The sequence below is a fragment of the Trachypithecus francoisi genome, unplaced genomic scaffold, assembly GCF_009764315.1.
Source record: "Trachypithecus francoisi isolate TF-2019V2 unplaced genomic scaffold, Tfra_2.0 Lachesis_group0, whole genome shotgun sequence".
NCBI lineage: Eukaryota > Metazoa > Chordata > Mammalia > Primates > Cercopithecidae > Trachypithecus > Trachypithecus francoisi.
In genome coordinates, this window is record NW_022681453.1 from 77343104 (window position 1) to 77359444 (window position 16341).

The following is a 16341-nucleotide window of genomic DNA, read 5'->3' on the forward strand; positions in this document are numbered from 1 at the left end:
ACCAAGTCTAATCACTCAGCACCATCCAGCTGCCTTGACCTTCCACTGCAGAGCCTCAAGAATTTGCCACACAAAGGGCTTTCACATTTTCTTTCACTGTCCAAATTTATATTGACTTACCTCTCATTAATTAGTTCCTGCTAAATCATCTACCAATCAACACAAAGGTTATCATGTTGAGGGGATCGTTGGGTGCTACTTGAAGGAGGAGGGCGCAAAGTCCCTTATTACTAAGACTAATAGCTACTCTTGAGTATTTACTATGTGCCATGCTCTGTGCTAAAATGCTTTCTATGCATTTCCTTATTTTGTCTTCTTAATTACCCTTCGTGGTAGGTATTTTAAGCCCTATCTTCTATGTAGGTAGAGACGTTAATTTGCCTAAGGTTACTCAGCCAGGGTATGGAGTTCAGATAGAAACCCAGGTCTGTGCACTTCTGAAATGCCTATACTTAACTTCTATGCTAAATAGAATGTTCACAACCTTGTTGTAATATGATAAATCAATCTGTGAATAGATGATATAAAATAATTCATACATAATGTGAGAGCTCCATTGTTACAGAGGCAATATTTAAATCCAAGTATATGTTCAGAAATTGAGGCAGGCCAGTAGTATCTTTGCAATTGCACCATGCAGGTAATACACATTTTGCTTATGTTTGGACCCAGCCCTATCTACATCATGCAATTTATTATTAAAAACTGCACAGGATTGACTGTAAGTGGTAAAGCCAACCAGAGGACAGTATGGTAGATTTACTAAACAATAACTATAAATGTAAGTTAAACATTCTGAATACGACTATGTTGTTAAATTGCTATGGTAACTTCAACACTTATAATTATTCTTGCTTACCTGTTTAAACCTTTGACTATATGAAATTAATGGTTACTTAGAATTAATTTGACCTCTGCTAAATTCATACAAAAAAGTCTTACCTCAACCGATTATTTTTGTAGAGGATAGGGAAACACAGAATTCACTTAAATTAAGTGGTCTTGGATATTCTAATTCTAAAAATAATTAGAAATGAGGAAGATATTGGCATCTTCATTGCAGCAGAAACTGCAGGTCCACCCTTATTTACTCTTTGCATACACAAATATATTATCTCTGCATTGTTTTATTTCTGGGCATTTTAGCAATCACTCAAATTAATGTGGGTAGAGATGGTGGTCAGGTGAGTGTGGATGTGCGTATGGATGTCAATAAGAGCTTGTCTAAGCTTAATGGAAATAACTGAACTGCTAAGGATGAAGCTTGGAAAAGCATGGGGTCAAGGTTGTGTATACATTTCATGCACCGCTCAATCTTGGGGACTGAAAGCACGTTTACTTAATCCAAATATGTGTCAGACATGCTCGAGAAGTTTTTTGTCCAATATTATATAACAAGATGTTTTACTGACACCAAGTTTATAACTCTTTAAAACAAAATTAGAAGTGGACCAATAACAAAATATCATCCAAACAAAGGAAAAGTGCCTGTCAAAACTGTATATTTATTATTAGGGTTAAGCCTATTTAGGTAGTTCAAATCAAATACAAGAGAACACATCAGGTCATCATGTTTTTTTCACTGTTAAAATGAGGTATTCTGGCTTTACAATGTTGTAAGTTGAAGTAAGCAGTTTAATCAAAATTACAAGAAAGAAGATGAAATATATACTTGAACAATCATTTCCTAGGGGTAAAAAGCCAAGTGAAATGTGTATGAATAAGATAACTAAGCCACAGAATACATTTCAGAATATCAAGAAGCATATATGCAAAATTTTAATTATAACCTTAAAATTGGTATACTTTATTATTATTATCATTTTACTTAGCAAACAACATGCACCATACTGTAAAACAAACAATACAGGACAAAATATCATATCTATTAGAGCATTTATCAGGGTCACGTATCATCTGAATTGACCAAGACTTATTTTCACTATGACAATTTCTGTATTTTTCTAATTGCTGATCAGTGAGGTTAAGTAGTACAGTTGGCATATACACACAAAGAATGCATACACAATCTGTATTTAATACTTATTATATTGGGGTATAAATTACTAACTATAATAGCAGCAAGGTACCACTATCTCTAGAATATGTTCTAAGACTTACCATATTGAGACTATAGATTCACGACTGAAGTGTTATTAGTGTTATAAACTAATAACAAATGTAAAATTGCAAATGTACAGAGCTACCAAAGGCCTATTTGACTTTTCAAAGTGCTGTGCTTCTTCTTGGGCTTAATGTTTGTGAGCAAGTCCCTGCTATTTGAATTAAGTATTGGTCCCAAGTTGTGGGCTCTAATCAGGTATAGGTCTAATGATTGGATGTAGGTTGAGGGGTAGAATAATGCATTTGAAAAGAGTAAGAAGCAATTAACCACTGTGATAAGAGTGTATTGGACATCACATGTGCCTATCACTGTAAGCTTTGCCAGCATCCTGTGGTTAGCAATAATCAGCAATGATGGAGAATGGCCAGGATACAAAAGGAAAAAGTAGTATTCTATGAAGGAGACAGGAAGGAACAACACAAAATATGCCTCTAGACTATTGATGGGCTTGCCTCGGCAAAGTGTGAGCCTGAATTCCCCCCAAATATAAGAGTAAATATTTATCTCAACTATTTGGCTTAGATATGAGTTTGAAAAGTCCTAAAAAAGTTTTGTTGGAGAACATAATAGAACACTATATACACTGTAGGGTAGAGACAGTTTTCTTGAATTATTTGTATAGTGTCTAAGACTGTGATACTTTGAGAAAATCAATTGCATTTTGTAGTGCATTCTTCTGGGTTAGGGCCTGTTCAGGGTTCTAGTACTATTGGTGTCCCTGTTTCTAAAAGGAAACTGGGGAATACAGAAACTACGGAGAGCATCCCTTGGGGTAGGTAATAATGAGCTGTTTGGTATCATTTGAAATTGAGGGTAAAGTTTCTAGCTAAATGACTTACCACTCAAACAGTTCACCAAGGCAATGGTTTTAAGTGACAAAGCTATGGTGCCAAATACCAGGCAGCAGCCTGAGGCAGAGGGCCAAGATATCCTGGAACATTAGTGGAACTCAGAAGGCAACCATGTTCTATGCTATGCAAAACAAACTTCCTGTCAGTTTGGATATTTGATGTTATCATTTCTATTCATTTCCTCTTGGTATGACAAGTCTACTTAGCATGTATTGGGAAAGCCCACCTCTCAAGAGCCCACATACATGTTGGCAGATTTTGTTAAGCTCTACACATTTCATTATATGGATCATCAAAGGTGCCATTCCTAGGTAAGTTCTATCATCCTATGTCACACTGTTGGGAAATAAGCCCAAGCAGCTTCTCCACCCAAGCCACAGAAGGAAGAATAGCACATCTGCACAGCCCCCAATCATTAGGGACCTTATGTTTTGGGGAGCTAGTCAACCAAGATTTGCAAGTCAGGCAGCACTAAAGTAGCAGACAGCATCTTGAAAGATGAAGGAACCGAGAAAGATTTAGCACAGGATCACATGCTCAGCTAATGGAGCGGGGTCTCATGGCTGTGCTCCAATCATTAGCCCACTCTGTTTCTTAGAATCTAACAGTAAAAACTTGAAATTAGCTAATAAGAAACATCACACAAACTTCAACTGTGGCATGAACTAAATCTGCAGGATGGACTGGTTTCCTGTAGCTCTTTTACTTCCCAGGAAGAAGTAGTTTCATTTCCATCTGAATTTCTTCTGTTGCTCCATCTTTAGTTTTGTGCTAAGCCTCCTAGCTGGGAGGTAGTAATGTCTCATTGGGAAGCACTTTCTGAAAACCAGAGATAGAAAATCCTGACACGCCATAAAACTGCATTTAATTCCAGAGTACTCTACTACATTGTCTTATTGAGAAGAGACATAATTTCTTCGGATGAATATGAGATCATGTAAAAAGAACTAGGATTCCTAAGATGGATCATTACCTGGGCTCAGATTTTGTGCTTTGCTTTGAGTTTATAATAAAATCCTGGGACTGTGGCTTAACTGCTCTCAGTAATTCAGGGTTTAGATTCAGTGCTAAGGAAAATGACTAAACATAATTACTATTGAGTTTAATACAGCAAATATAAAAACTTTTTTTTGGCATGACCCTCTTGGAGGTCTGCCACTAATTTAAAATTTAATCTTCAATAACTTATTCCCTTCCATTAAGTCCATCTCGACCTCTCTCTCCAATCCTTCTGTATCCATGAAATCATGGTGGTATCTCTAAAAGGTTCAAAGTTCAAGCCTGTAAACACTACTCTAACCGAACTAAAACCTTTGATGGTCCCCTCTGCCACAAAGCCATGGAAATGTGGCTGTGTGGGAAATGGTCCAGGGAGCTCATGAATAGCTTAGTTACATTTCAGAATAAATATGACCTCAAATTCTGTGAAACTAAAGTCCTTTTTGGCTCAATCAAGTAGCTTCTTAGCTGATCTTCAAGTTAGTTCTGAGCAAGTATGAGAGGCTTGTTTTGATCTGAAAGGTCTCTAGAACTTGTGAGAATAAGTGATGTGGTTGGGTCACTATTTTATTGTTTGCAGTTGCAGAATGAGTTATGAACCTAAAATCTATTTTCCCTCTGTCCCACATGCCTGAGTTCTCCTGTCTGGTCTTATGGTCAAGGAGCAGAAAGCACACATCCTTTACAATATGTTAAGGAACTTTTTCTCGAGTCAGAGATTCTGCCGACGCAAGGTGTTTATCAAGGGAAAACTGTAAATAATCCTCCTATCTCCCAGAACTCTTGTGCAGATTTTTCAAATTGCAAGCAAGGCTGGCAGCTCCAAGCAGCATGAAGGAGCGAGCATCTGCATGCACCATGCAGAGCAGGACTCCGTGCATGCAACCTTGGTACAGTTTTCTGGGCTTTTGTGTCATGCTTGATGACATTTATCATGCAAACACTGAGGTGCACTTAAATGTTACAACCGAAGTGAAGTGCAACCATTTATTTAAGAACTAAAGGACAAAATCATGTAAACATTTCATGGAACAGTCAACAGCCCTTGGATGTTACTGGCATCCTGCGTAGATACTTGTCAACACACCTGGCCTCATAGCACCAAACACCTGGACAAAGCCGAGGCTCAAATAAAACAGAGAACAATAATTCTCCTCTTGCCTCCTTATCTCTTTGCCAAGTAACAAAGGGTAAAACGTGGGGAAATGATCTAGCCCCTAGCAATTGACCAAAAATTAAAAACAAAAGCAAAATGAAACAACAACAAAAATAAAACCCTGAGGGTAGACCAGGGATTTCAGAGCTTGTCATGAGGGTTTAGCATCAGAATTGAAGGAAAGTTTAGAAAGCGAGGGAACACACTTTCTTACTCTTATGCAGAGAAGGCCCTACAGAATTTGACATTATTTCAGAAAATCCTTTGGGGAGGGGTTCAAATGCAAAAAAAGGAAAGTTCAACCAGATTTTCCCAGAGGCATTTCTATTATGACCTCCTCAAGGTGTGCAAGCTAAAAGCGAGGGCTTAAATTATTTTACAGAAAGTATAGGGTGGAAGACCAAGAGTTGGGGGTGTGCATGTGCTTTTAGTAGCTCACCTAGGACACCCCTCTCTGCAAGCAACATGCAAAATCCATCTATGGGCATCAAAAGACAGAAACAGGAAACTGCTGGAAGAAGAGTCTGACAATCTTTATAAATGCATACATCCATTCGGGACTCCATGTTTGTATTTCCTTCTTAAGAATCTAGAAGCTGCCACTTCCTTAGGGATTCTCAGATGGTGCTGAGGAGCAGAAAAGTGCACACACTTCCATGCCTAGTTTTCTTTCTAGGTCCTTTCTTTTCACCACTCTTCCGGAGGGTCTATTTATGAACAAATAGTTCTTCACGACCCATTTTATCTTCATTCATGGGCATGGCTTGGTAGTGACTTCTCAGCTCTAGGCCACATCCACACATGTATACTGTCCCCAGGAGGACTGGGGGAGCCAGGACATGAACAGCAGAGTCAGGGGTCACTCACAGCCCTGAGATGCGTGGTCCTGTTCAGGAGAGAAAGACCATAGCAGCATCTATCCTGGATAAGAAAAGTGCAGTAAGCTCCTGTGTGAGTGCTCTTGATGTAAGAAGCACGGCAGATATTTAATGTATTAATAAATAAATAAATAGATAAGTCAATCAAAACACAAGAGGGCCCCTTTATAGATAAGCACCTCTTATCAATAAAAAAAAATATTCTCTCTTGAGTTTCAAAGCCCTCATGCAGTAGTGATTGGTAGGCTCAAAACAACCTGCAGGAAGTAGAACCATCAAGAGAAGGACTGGAAATGTTCCAGCACTAGGTATTTATCATCACTTGGTGACGCACGAGTCATCCCAAATATCCCCGAGGTAGTCTTGTTTTCAAGGAGTTACAGAATGGCTCCAAACCCACTTGGAGCTTCCTCCTTTAATGCCATTGCACTTTCCCATGCATCCTGCACCTGCTTCCATGGTGCCATGGATAAGGTGCCTTCCACTTCACGTTGTGTCCCACAGCGCAGACCTGAGTCCTAGGCAGACAATAATAAAATGCAATTCCAAGATCAGGCTTGAAGACCCCACTCCAAAGAGGACTTTGCCAAAATGATGCAGGTGCTCTACCTGGCAGCCATTCTGGAAAAGCTGTAGAATTAAATAAAAGATATCAGGCATGCAACAAACATGCATGTCTATCTCTTGTTGGGCCCCATGCTGAAAAGATCTCCCACCATTGTTCTTTTCACTTTTAAGAAGGGGCCAAAAGAAATAGAAAGGAATCCAAGTTTTAAAACTGGGAAGCATATTTCTGATACTAAGGGTAGTATGCACTGTTTATCTGAAGAATGAAGGTGACCAGTTACCAGCATACGCTATGCAAGAACAGCTTGTGTTTGAAACACCTTAGTGATAAATGAGTCCTACTCTCAGAGAAGTGGCGACATCCAACAATCCTAGAGAGAACTGGTGCTTGGCTCTTTTCCCCCTCAGAGCCCCAGGCTGATGTTAGATCCACCCTGATAGTGGTCCACACCTGCAATGAGCCAGTCTTTTTCACAAGGAATGTGTTTCTGGTTCCACTTTCTCACTGGCTCAAACACAACACCCCAGAAGACAATAGGGAGCGGGGCCAACTATGGGGACACTCAATACCCCAGTGGGTCCTAGAGATCCTATTTCCAAATTCCATTCACCACCATAAGCCACTGGGGAGGTCCTGACCTTGGTCACATGACGCATGCTTTCTTCCCTTGGACTTAAGTTTTTAAAAAAGTCTCATTTGGGAAAAAAGCAATGAATAGCCCTGTAATTTTATCTAAATGACCCTGTGAGGAAGGGAGAAAAAGAAGCCATCTTCCTCTTACTTCACCATCACTGCCCAGGGGCCATCCTAACAGGACATCCTTCAGAACTCTACCCTGGATCAACAAATTCAACATTAAGGTTAAATTAAAAATTAAATCAGCATTTAGCTAGAGCTGTGTCCTCCTGTAGGAGGTCATTCAACTTGATGACAGTCGCAGCAAAGTCCACCAGGTCCACGAAGTCAGACGTGATGATGTTGACACCCATGGTTCCAGGTTTCTGAGTTTTCACCCAGTCCAGGATGGCAGGAAGATTCCTATACAGAGGAAAGTGTTGGAGGAAGAGAATGGATACAGTACAGCTTAGAAGGACTTCTCCAGACGTGGACATAAAACATTTCCCTTAATATAACAAAAGTATGTTAATAAGGCCACAAGCTTTCAGAGGCATTTCCATTTAAGTTTTATATCTCCTTCAGGGATGAATTGCTCTCTATTCCATTAGAATATTACACTTTCCAGGGTTTCCCTGCTGCAAAAGGAGATTATTTGCTTCAAGCATCAAAGAAATACCACGTCAACAGGAACTTGAAAAACTAAGATCAGGCCAAGTGCGGTGGCTCACGCCTGTAATCCCGGCACTTTGGGAGGCTGAGGCAGGTGGATCACTTGAATCCAGGAGTTTGAGATCAGCCTGGGAAACATGGTGAAACCTTGTCTCTGAGGAGGGGGAGTCACCCGAGCCTGGGAGGTCGAGGCTGTGGTTAGCCAAGATCTGCACTCCAGTTTGGGTGCCAGAGTGAGACTCTGTCTCCAAAAAAAAAAAAAAAAAAAAAAAAGAAAAGAAAAGAAAAAGAAAAACTAAGACCACGAGCCTTAGTTTTAATGGGTTTTTAAATTTTTTCATCATGAAAATATTCAGACATATGGCAACGCTGAAAGAATTTTGCAGCAAATATATCCACCACCTAGATCCCACCATTAACTATACTTGCTTACTACGTATCTATCCATCAGTCTGTCATTATCCTTCCGTCAGTCCATCTTGTAGTTTTGACATGTTCCAACTGCAAGCATCTATACACATTCCCTAAGTACTTCAGCATGTATATGATTAACTGGAGTTCAATATCTGTTTTTAATTTGTTCTTCTTTTAACATAAAGTTTACACTCAATAAAATTCACAAATCTTAATGGTACACTTGCCAAGTTCTGACAAATACATACACATAATTCAAACTCATATCAAGGTATAGAACATAACTGGTACTCCAGAAAGTTCCTGCAAGCGCCTTCCTCATCAATGCCTGCCCCATCCTCCCTGAGGCAACAATTATACTGATTTTTTTTTCCACTGTAGATTAGATTTGCCTGTTTTAAAACTTCATATAAGCCATGAAAAATATATTATTTCATGTGAGTTTTCACTTGGCATAATTGTTCTGAAATTCATCCATGTTGCTGCATGTATCAGTGGTTCGCTGTCTTTTAAAATCAACGTAGAGAATTCCATTGTATGTATATACTGCAGTTAGTTTATCCATTTTCCTTCACTGGCTGGATGGACACTGGGCTATTGTCAGTTTTTTGGATATTATGAGTAAAACTGTTATCTGTTCAATTCTTTTACTCATTTTTTCATTTTCTTTTAAAAAATTGTTGAGTTGTAGAAGTTATTTATATAGCCTAGATACTGGTCTTCTGTCAGATGTAGTTTGTGAATATTTTCTCCTAGTCTATAGCTTGTCTGTCAGTTTTCTCAGTGACATATTTTGATGAGCCAAATTCCTTAATTTTATGGATTCTAATTTGTCCATTTTTTTCTTTTATGGCTTCTGTGATCTAAGAACCACTTCAGTTCACTCTCAATTTACAAACATATCCTGTTTTCTTCTAAAAGCTTTATGATTTTTAGCTTTTAGGTTTCGCTCTAAGAACCATCTCAAATTGATTTTTGTATATGGTATAAAGTAGGAGGTCAAGGCTTACTTTTTTCATATGGATATACAGTTATTCGATCACTAAGTGTGGCTTCTTAATAGACCAATACTTAATCAGTTGTCTCACTGATGGTCTTCCAGTCTCATTTTATTAATCAAAGCCTTCCTAGGTAACAGCCAGTTGTTTAGTGACATAAATGAATAATGACAATTCAGTGTGATCATTTCTGCATTAGTAGAAAGTGTAAACAACCACAGGCAGCATAGGGAAGAAAGCAATAAAGTGTACTCACAGTTTACATCATAGTAAAAACAGCTCAATACATACTCATCAGGCTAAGAATGCTTTAAGGAAGACAGAAAAAAACTAGGGCTCAAGTTTTGGTTAAGGAATTGGAGATTTTTTAGGAAGATCTGGTCTAGGTCAAAAATGAGAATAAGCAAAGTTAATTATCTTAATTGGCCACTTTCTCTTCTTCGGGTACCCCTCTCTTTGACTGTCATCCTCTCTTCCTTCTCTCTCTCGACGCTGCCTGCCCTTCTTTCATCAGCACATATCTTGACTTCCCAGTTTTCCAGACAGCCCTGTTCAGACCTTGGTAGCATTTTGTCCTTCTCCGCTTTCTTTTTCTCTTACCATAACAACTATAATCAGTCCTGGGTCTCCTCCCTCTCTCAGTGGACTCTACAATCAGCCACGGGCTAAAACACGTATCATAAATCTACCTATCTATCTTTTTTTTTTTGAGACAGAGTCTTGCTCGGTCGCCCAGGCTGGAGTGTGGTGGCGTCTTGGCTCACTGCAAGCTCTGCCTCCTGGGTTCCCGCCATTCTCCTGCCTCAGCCTCCCAAGTAGCTGGGACCACAGGTGCCTGCCACCACACCCAGCTAATTTTTTATATTTTTAGTAGAGTCGGGGTACACTGTGTTAGCCAGGATGGTCTCGATCTCCTGACCTCGTGATCCGCCCGCTTCGGCCTCCCAAAGTGCTGGGATTACAGGCGTGAGCCACTGCACCTAGCCTATATTTTTATATTAATAGCTGATTATTACTTACTAGACCACCCTCCCAGGGGTACTTCCATTTTGAACGAGGACTCCTGAAGACTTAATCATCTCAGTATGACTTTAGCTTACTGAAGTTCGTGGTCCCTCTGCCTCTCCCTCTGTAAAATGGAGATAATAATGCTTCATACAGATTTTTGGGGAATTAAACAAAATAATATATGTAAAGTGTTTAGAAGAGTTCCTGTGATATGGTAAGTGTGGTAAAAAAAAAAAAAAAAAAAAAAAAAGCAGGGGGAAGGAATCATAACTGGAAGAGTGAGGTAGAAATATTTGGTGGCGGCCGGGCACGGTGGCTCAAGCCTGTAATCCCAGCACTTTGGGAGGCCGAGACAGGCGGATCACGAGGTCAGAAGATCGAGACCATCCTGGCTAATACGGTGAAACCCTGTCTCTACTTAAAAAATACAAAAAACTAGCCGGGCGACGGGGCGGGCGCCTGTAATCCCAGCTACTCGAGAGGCTGAGGCAGGAGAATGGTGTAAACCCGGGAGGCGGAGCTTGCAGTGAGCTGAGATCCGGCCACTGCACTCCAGCCTGGGTGGCAGAGCAAGACTCCGTCTCAAAAAAAAAAAAAAAAAAAAAAAAAAAAAAAGAAATATTTGGTGGCTGGGGGTAAGAAACTACACCTTAAAGAGGTCACATCCTGCTGCTTAGGTGACAACATGTTGTGGTTTGGAAATGAGAAGCTGCAAATACAGACTTCCTTAAAGATAGACCAAGGATACACAGTGACCCACACCAACGACACAGTAGTACTGAGCCTGATAGATTCAAGACTTCATTTTAAAAACCTGAGTCAGTGTTGAAGTATGAGGTACAGGCGCCCTCTGCTGGTCCTCACCGGGAAATGAGCCTTGAAGGCTTGGGGCAACTCCAGCCACTGCAGCCAGAGCTCCTCACATTGGAGGATCCCTGGAGCCTGAGCAGAAAAATGTGGTGAAAGGTATGTACCTGTGGTTTCCGGTGACAAAGAGCTCTGTGTCAGCTTCGGGTAGCATGTGTCAACCTTCTCCAAGGCAAGGATCAAATAATCAGGATTAAGTACAAAGAAGGGGAAATGCAGAACCCACTGTGAAGAGGAGCTACTTTATTTTCTCAACTCTTGGTATTTACCAGGACAAGGGATCTGTGCAAAAGGTTGAACCTGACAGTGCTGACAGGCCTGTGAGGCAACAGTTCCCATGGATGGCAGAGCAGGAGGTTAAAAACTTCCCTTTGACCTTGGGGCCCAGCTGGGAACCAGGGTGGTCCATGGTATTCCTGGGTGTCTTTACAAATAGGGATGGCATGTCTGTTTTGTGCCAGCCACTGTGGCTGGCATTTTCATGTTAAGGCTACAATCTGATGAGGTATTATTAATCCTGTTTAACTGGTGAGAAAACCACAGCTCAAAGACCTCAGAAAACTTGTCCAATGCCACCCTGTTGCTCAGGGACTCACTGCATTGGTTTGCTAGAGCTACAATAACAAAATAACACATACTGGTTGGCTTAAATGACAGAAGTGTATTTTCTCTCGTTTTAGAAGTTGGACATCCAAGATCAAAGTGTCATCAGATTTTGTTTCTCCTGATGCCTCTGTCCTTGGCTTGCAGACGGCTGCCTTCTTAACTGCATTCTCACATGGCCTTTCCTCTGTGAACACACATCTGTGGTGTCTCTTTGTCTAAATTTCCTTTTCTTTTAAGGATACCAGCTAGAATGGATTAGGGCCCACCCTAACATCCTCGCTTTGACTTAATTACGTCTTTAAAGGCCGCATCTGCAAAGGTAGCCACATTCTGAGGTAACTGGGAGTTGGGACTTCAATATGTGAACTTGGGGATGGCGGGGATGGGACGGGGCACAAAACAACACACCCTGGAACAGGGAGCATGTCAGGCTGCACTCTCAGGCCTTCTGCTTTCGGTCCATGTTCCCTTCGAGTTCATGGATGCTCTGTCCTCAGGCTGAGGCAAAGCATTTTCATTTGATTTCAGTGGGAATGCCATGAACCTGAATTTCAGGTTTCTATAAGTCTGGAAGAAACCACCATGGAAATTAAGTCAGATGGCTGTATTTCTTTGGCTTCCTTCTATGGTGTTGAACCAAAATGAACAAGATCTTAGCTCCAAGGTTCATCAAAGAGTTAGGGGGTTAAATCCCTGCCGAGAAACCACCTCTACATTTGTAAGAAAACATACCCTGTCTTTTTCTTCTTGGTTTCAGCTGACCACCAGTGCCAGAGACCAGTTGTTAGGACAGACCCTCTGGGTATTGGTACACAGAGGAAGGTCCTATGTTTGTTCAACAGCCCAGAGGAAATGACAGCCACACTCTGCACCGGCCTTTTGGAACAAACTCAACCAGAGCTGTTTTTTCCTCCTTCAGTTGATACGCAGGGCTAGGAATGCATGATGCATACTTGTAATATTCTTACGGCCGGCAGGGGGCGAGATGCCAAAGAAAGTATCTTTCCAAGCCTGAGGACATCGGCTTGCTGCTACCAGGAGTGCAAGGGCTCTGGCATAGTAGGATCCCTTGGCTTTGGGCGCATGCCAGCATCATTATCTCTCATCATAAAGGAGAGAGCCATGTGTCACTTGCAGCCAGATTAGAGTTTTAGGAATGTACCAGTATGAAAAGCTTTGTGACATTGTGGGTTACCAGTTGTAACCTGTGAGATATTACCAGATTCAGATTCAGGTACTAATAAGACAACTTCAGACCTGTGGAGTCGAAAATAATAAGCAGGAAAATATGCAGTATCCAAGTCAGTGTCCAACACTGAAAAGGGCAGTGGTCTAACAGTCAGAAGGCCAGAGTCTGAGAGGTATTCTTGACTTTTACTAGCTGTATGGATTGGGGTCACTTAAGCTCCTTGAATCCCATCTAAAGAGGGGATGATAATATGCTGTAGACAATGTGCCATCCTAGAGGTTGACTTAAGAATCAAATGAAATCATCTGCAAAAAGGCATTTGATAATCAGAATATGGTGTACGGATATAACTTATCTTTAGTTTTTTAAACACTCCCTCTCCCTTATTAGTATTGCTCTCTGCACAGACTCTTTACAGTGGTATTTCACATTGCTTTATAGAAATTTTCATGCCAGTTTCTGCTGCTAGACCGTGAGTTTCTTGACAGCAGACAGTATATTATTCACCTTGAATCTTTGTACCTAGCTCTTCCTAGGTACTCAATGTTTGTTGAATGAATATATAAATAGTGTTGATCTACAAATATACCAGAGGCACGAGGAAAACAGTGTGGATACACGAACATATATTATTAAAACAATAAAGCTTCTAATTCGGGATCTTTCAAAGAGATAAAATACTGGTTTATAAAATTCACGTTTTCAAGTTCAGCATAACGAATTCAGTCAAGATTTAGTAGAGCCACACAGAAAAGACTTTCTGGTTTTGCCCATAATTGACATAATCAGGAGCTCTCACAAAGGAAGAAAAATCCAGTCCTGCTATCTAAACTCCTGCTAGGTGAACTGCTGTTACCTGAACTCATGTTACCTAAACTCTGGACCAAATAAATAGAAACATGTTTTTGGGTGAATCTTCCATTATCTGAACTCTGCTCATCAACCTGAAACTCAGGGACCAGACTGATTCTTGTAAATATCTTTTGCTACCCAAACCTATTAGCTTCCTCAGCTTGGATTGCAAGGGATTCCCTGTTATCCAAATGTATTTATAACATTCCTTTTATACATATACATATATACATATACATGTACGGGTACATAGACACACACATACACATACTCACATATATGTGCACACACACACAAACATGCATACAAATAAACCATCCTTTTTCTTGAGAACATGTATCATTCATTGGTGTCCAGGATAAGGAACACCATCTGATACAAAATTCCTGAAGCTTCTCCTACCTAATTGTACAGCCAGGCTCAATTCTGCCCTGAGGAAGTATTTGAAGCTACAGCATGGGCATGGTGGGGGCATCCTAAGCTGCTTCTTCAGTGACTCATGGTCACCAAGGAAAGGAGAACAAATTCTTGAAGGGCCAGCTCTTAATCCTTAGCACCTAGGACAGCGGCCTATATTTACTGCTTCTTAAATGAGTGCCTGGGCCAGCTGCGAGGCATAGGCAGGACCACATGTGGCCAGGTGCCAGGAATGAACAGACATGGTGTTGGCTCACTGTGCTTTGCCTTATAGCAAAATTTAGAGAGTACAGTATTTATGGTATGATGTGTACTTATGAACAAAGTGTTTAGAGATCCTTTGTTAATACAATCCACCTCAACTGCATAGTTTTCTCAAATATAAAGATTTTGCTTGTTTTGTTGTTTTTCTAAATCCTCAGACTACATGACTTTGTTGCTATTTACTCAGGATCAAGATAAATGCTTTTTAAAAAGCTTTCCTTGTAGGGTGGAAGCAAATTCTTACCTGTGAACCAGCGTGTTCTTGAGGCCCCCAACCAAGCCCCGGGCGATGGTCTTCACTCTGGGGGTGAGGATTGCTTGGGAGACATGGAAGGAGCCCCGTGGGGCCCGCTCACTCAGAGTGGTCTCCAAGAAGAGGATTAGTTTGCGCACACTTGTGGTGTTTGCCCAGGGCGCTGGAATCTTCTTTCCTGGCCACAGGAAGGGGTACTGCTTGTAGAAGGGACAGTGGTAGAAAATAAGAACCTGAAATATTCAAAACACAAAAAGGAGAGCAATCCATAAAAATGCTGAACGTTAACTCCTTCATTTTACATGGATTGCTAGGAAAAAGGCAAGAAAATATAATCATATGTGGAAAGTCAAGAACTGTTTATATTAATATATATTTTTAGTAAATCAGCAAAGATTTACAGAGCACTTGCCATATGTCTGACTCAAAAATTCTTAACTTTTTTTTTAGCATAAATGCCTTTGGAAGTATACTAAAGTCATGGGCCCCCTTCTCAGAATTACATTTTAAATGAATGCATAAAATATACAGGATTACAAAGAAAATCTATGATATGGAAATATAGCAATCACTATATTAAATAAGTCTGTAATAAATTAATGTATGTGCTGCATGATAAATGCATTCAATAGAAATATTTTGTTGTAAGTCTAATAAGTCTGGTAACTGTGAATTAGTGATGAGCATAAGTGGTATCTCGGATACTTGCAATAACCGAAATGTGAGATGGATGCATCTAGGGAGATAAATATCAGGCAGGGCTAAGATTGCTGTGGGTCACCGCCTGCCCTCATAATCAATGGGTATACTAACTTTCAGTTTAATTTTAGTAAAAATGAAAATGTATATTTGTTTCCCATCCAAATTTAAAGACTTCTTAAATTCTACCCTCATATCCCCCAGGGAAGCTTTGGACCTCAGGCTGAAAACTCAGGCTGAGAACTCTCAGGCTGAGCAGCAAGTGCTGTCTAGAAGTTATGTCTCCTGTAACTACAAAATTGACAGCTTTTGGAGTTGAAAGAAAAACATTGAACTAATTTGTGGGTAAACAGACTTTCGATTGTGTGTGCTGGCTCTGCTTGGAACTGCCCTTCCCAGGAGAGTGGGGAGTGTGCCACTTGAGTCAGGGGAGACTTCGCAGAGGCAACTGGTCTCCACAGAGACCGCTCAGGATGGTGGTGATGTTGAAAATAATTAGCAAGCTACATCCACAGCATTAATTAGTTTCTGGGAGGCAGTTGTGGGATAGGAAACTGCTATTTTGATCGTCCCAATTCAGAGCTCTGCTGTGAAGGTTTCTAAAGGAATATATTTTTCCCTGTCCCAGGCACTAGTGATCTTTTCCCGGAGGAATGCCCTGCACATGCTCACGAGGCCTGGACTGCCATCCCCGGATAGCTGGCCACAGAGGGTAATCCTCCAGGCACCCAAGAACAAGAGGTCTGGATGTCAGCCTCATTTCCAGTGTGTATTTAGCTCGTGACTAAGGTGCCTGACTAACTGCTCCCCGAGGCCCAGAGCTAGGGTGCACCAGGCTGGTTGCACTGAACCGGGTAATGGCTGTTCTTGTTGTTTTTAATGGTTTTGAGTAATGTCTGACTGCTAATGA

General features: G+C 40.7%; 1 protein-coding gene across 2 annotated transcripts in view; it reads right to left on the reverse strand.

The window, feature by feature from the left end:
- The window catches only part of PLCXD2 (phosphatidylinositol specific phospholipase C X domain containing 2), a 165382-nt gene that overhangs the window by 111217 nt on the left and 37824 nt on the right, over window positions 1-16341 (reverse strand). Inside the window, exons 3-4 of one of the 2 annotated variants that reach the window (XM_033211337.1) lie at window positions 14724-14965; window positions 1486-7615 (exon numbers count right to left, since the gene is read on the reverse strand). In XM_033211337.1, coding sequence (XP_033067228.1) covers window positions 7456-7615; window positions 14724-14965 — 402 coding nt within the window. In that variant the 3' untranslated portion in view covers window positions 1486-7455. Of the gene's footprint in view, window positions 1-1485; window positions 7616-14723; window positions 14966-16341 lie in introns of those variants that run through there. The other variant, XM_033211338.1, reaches the window with a different exon arrangement.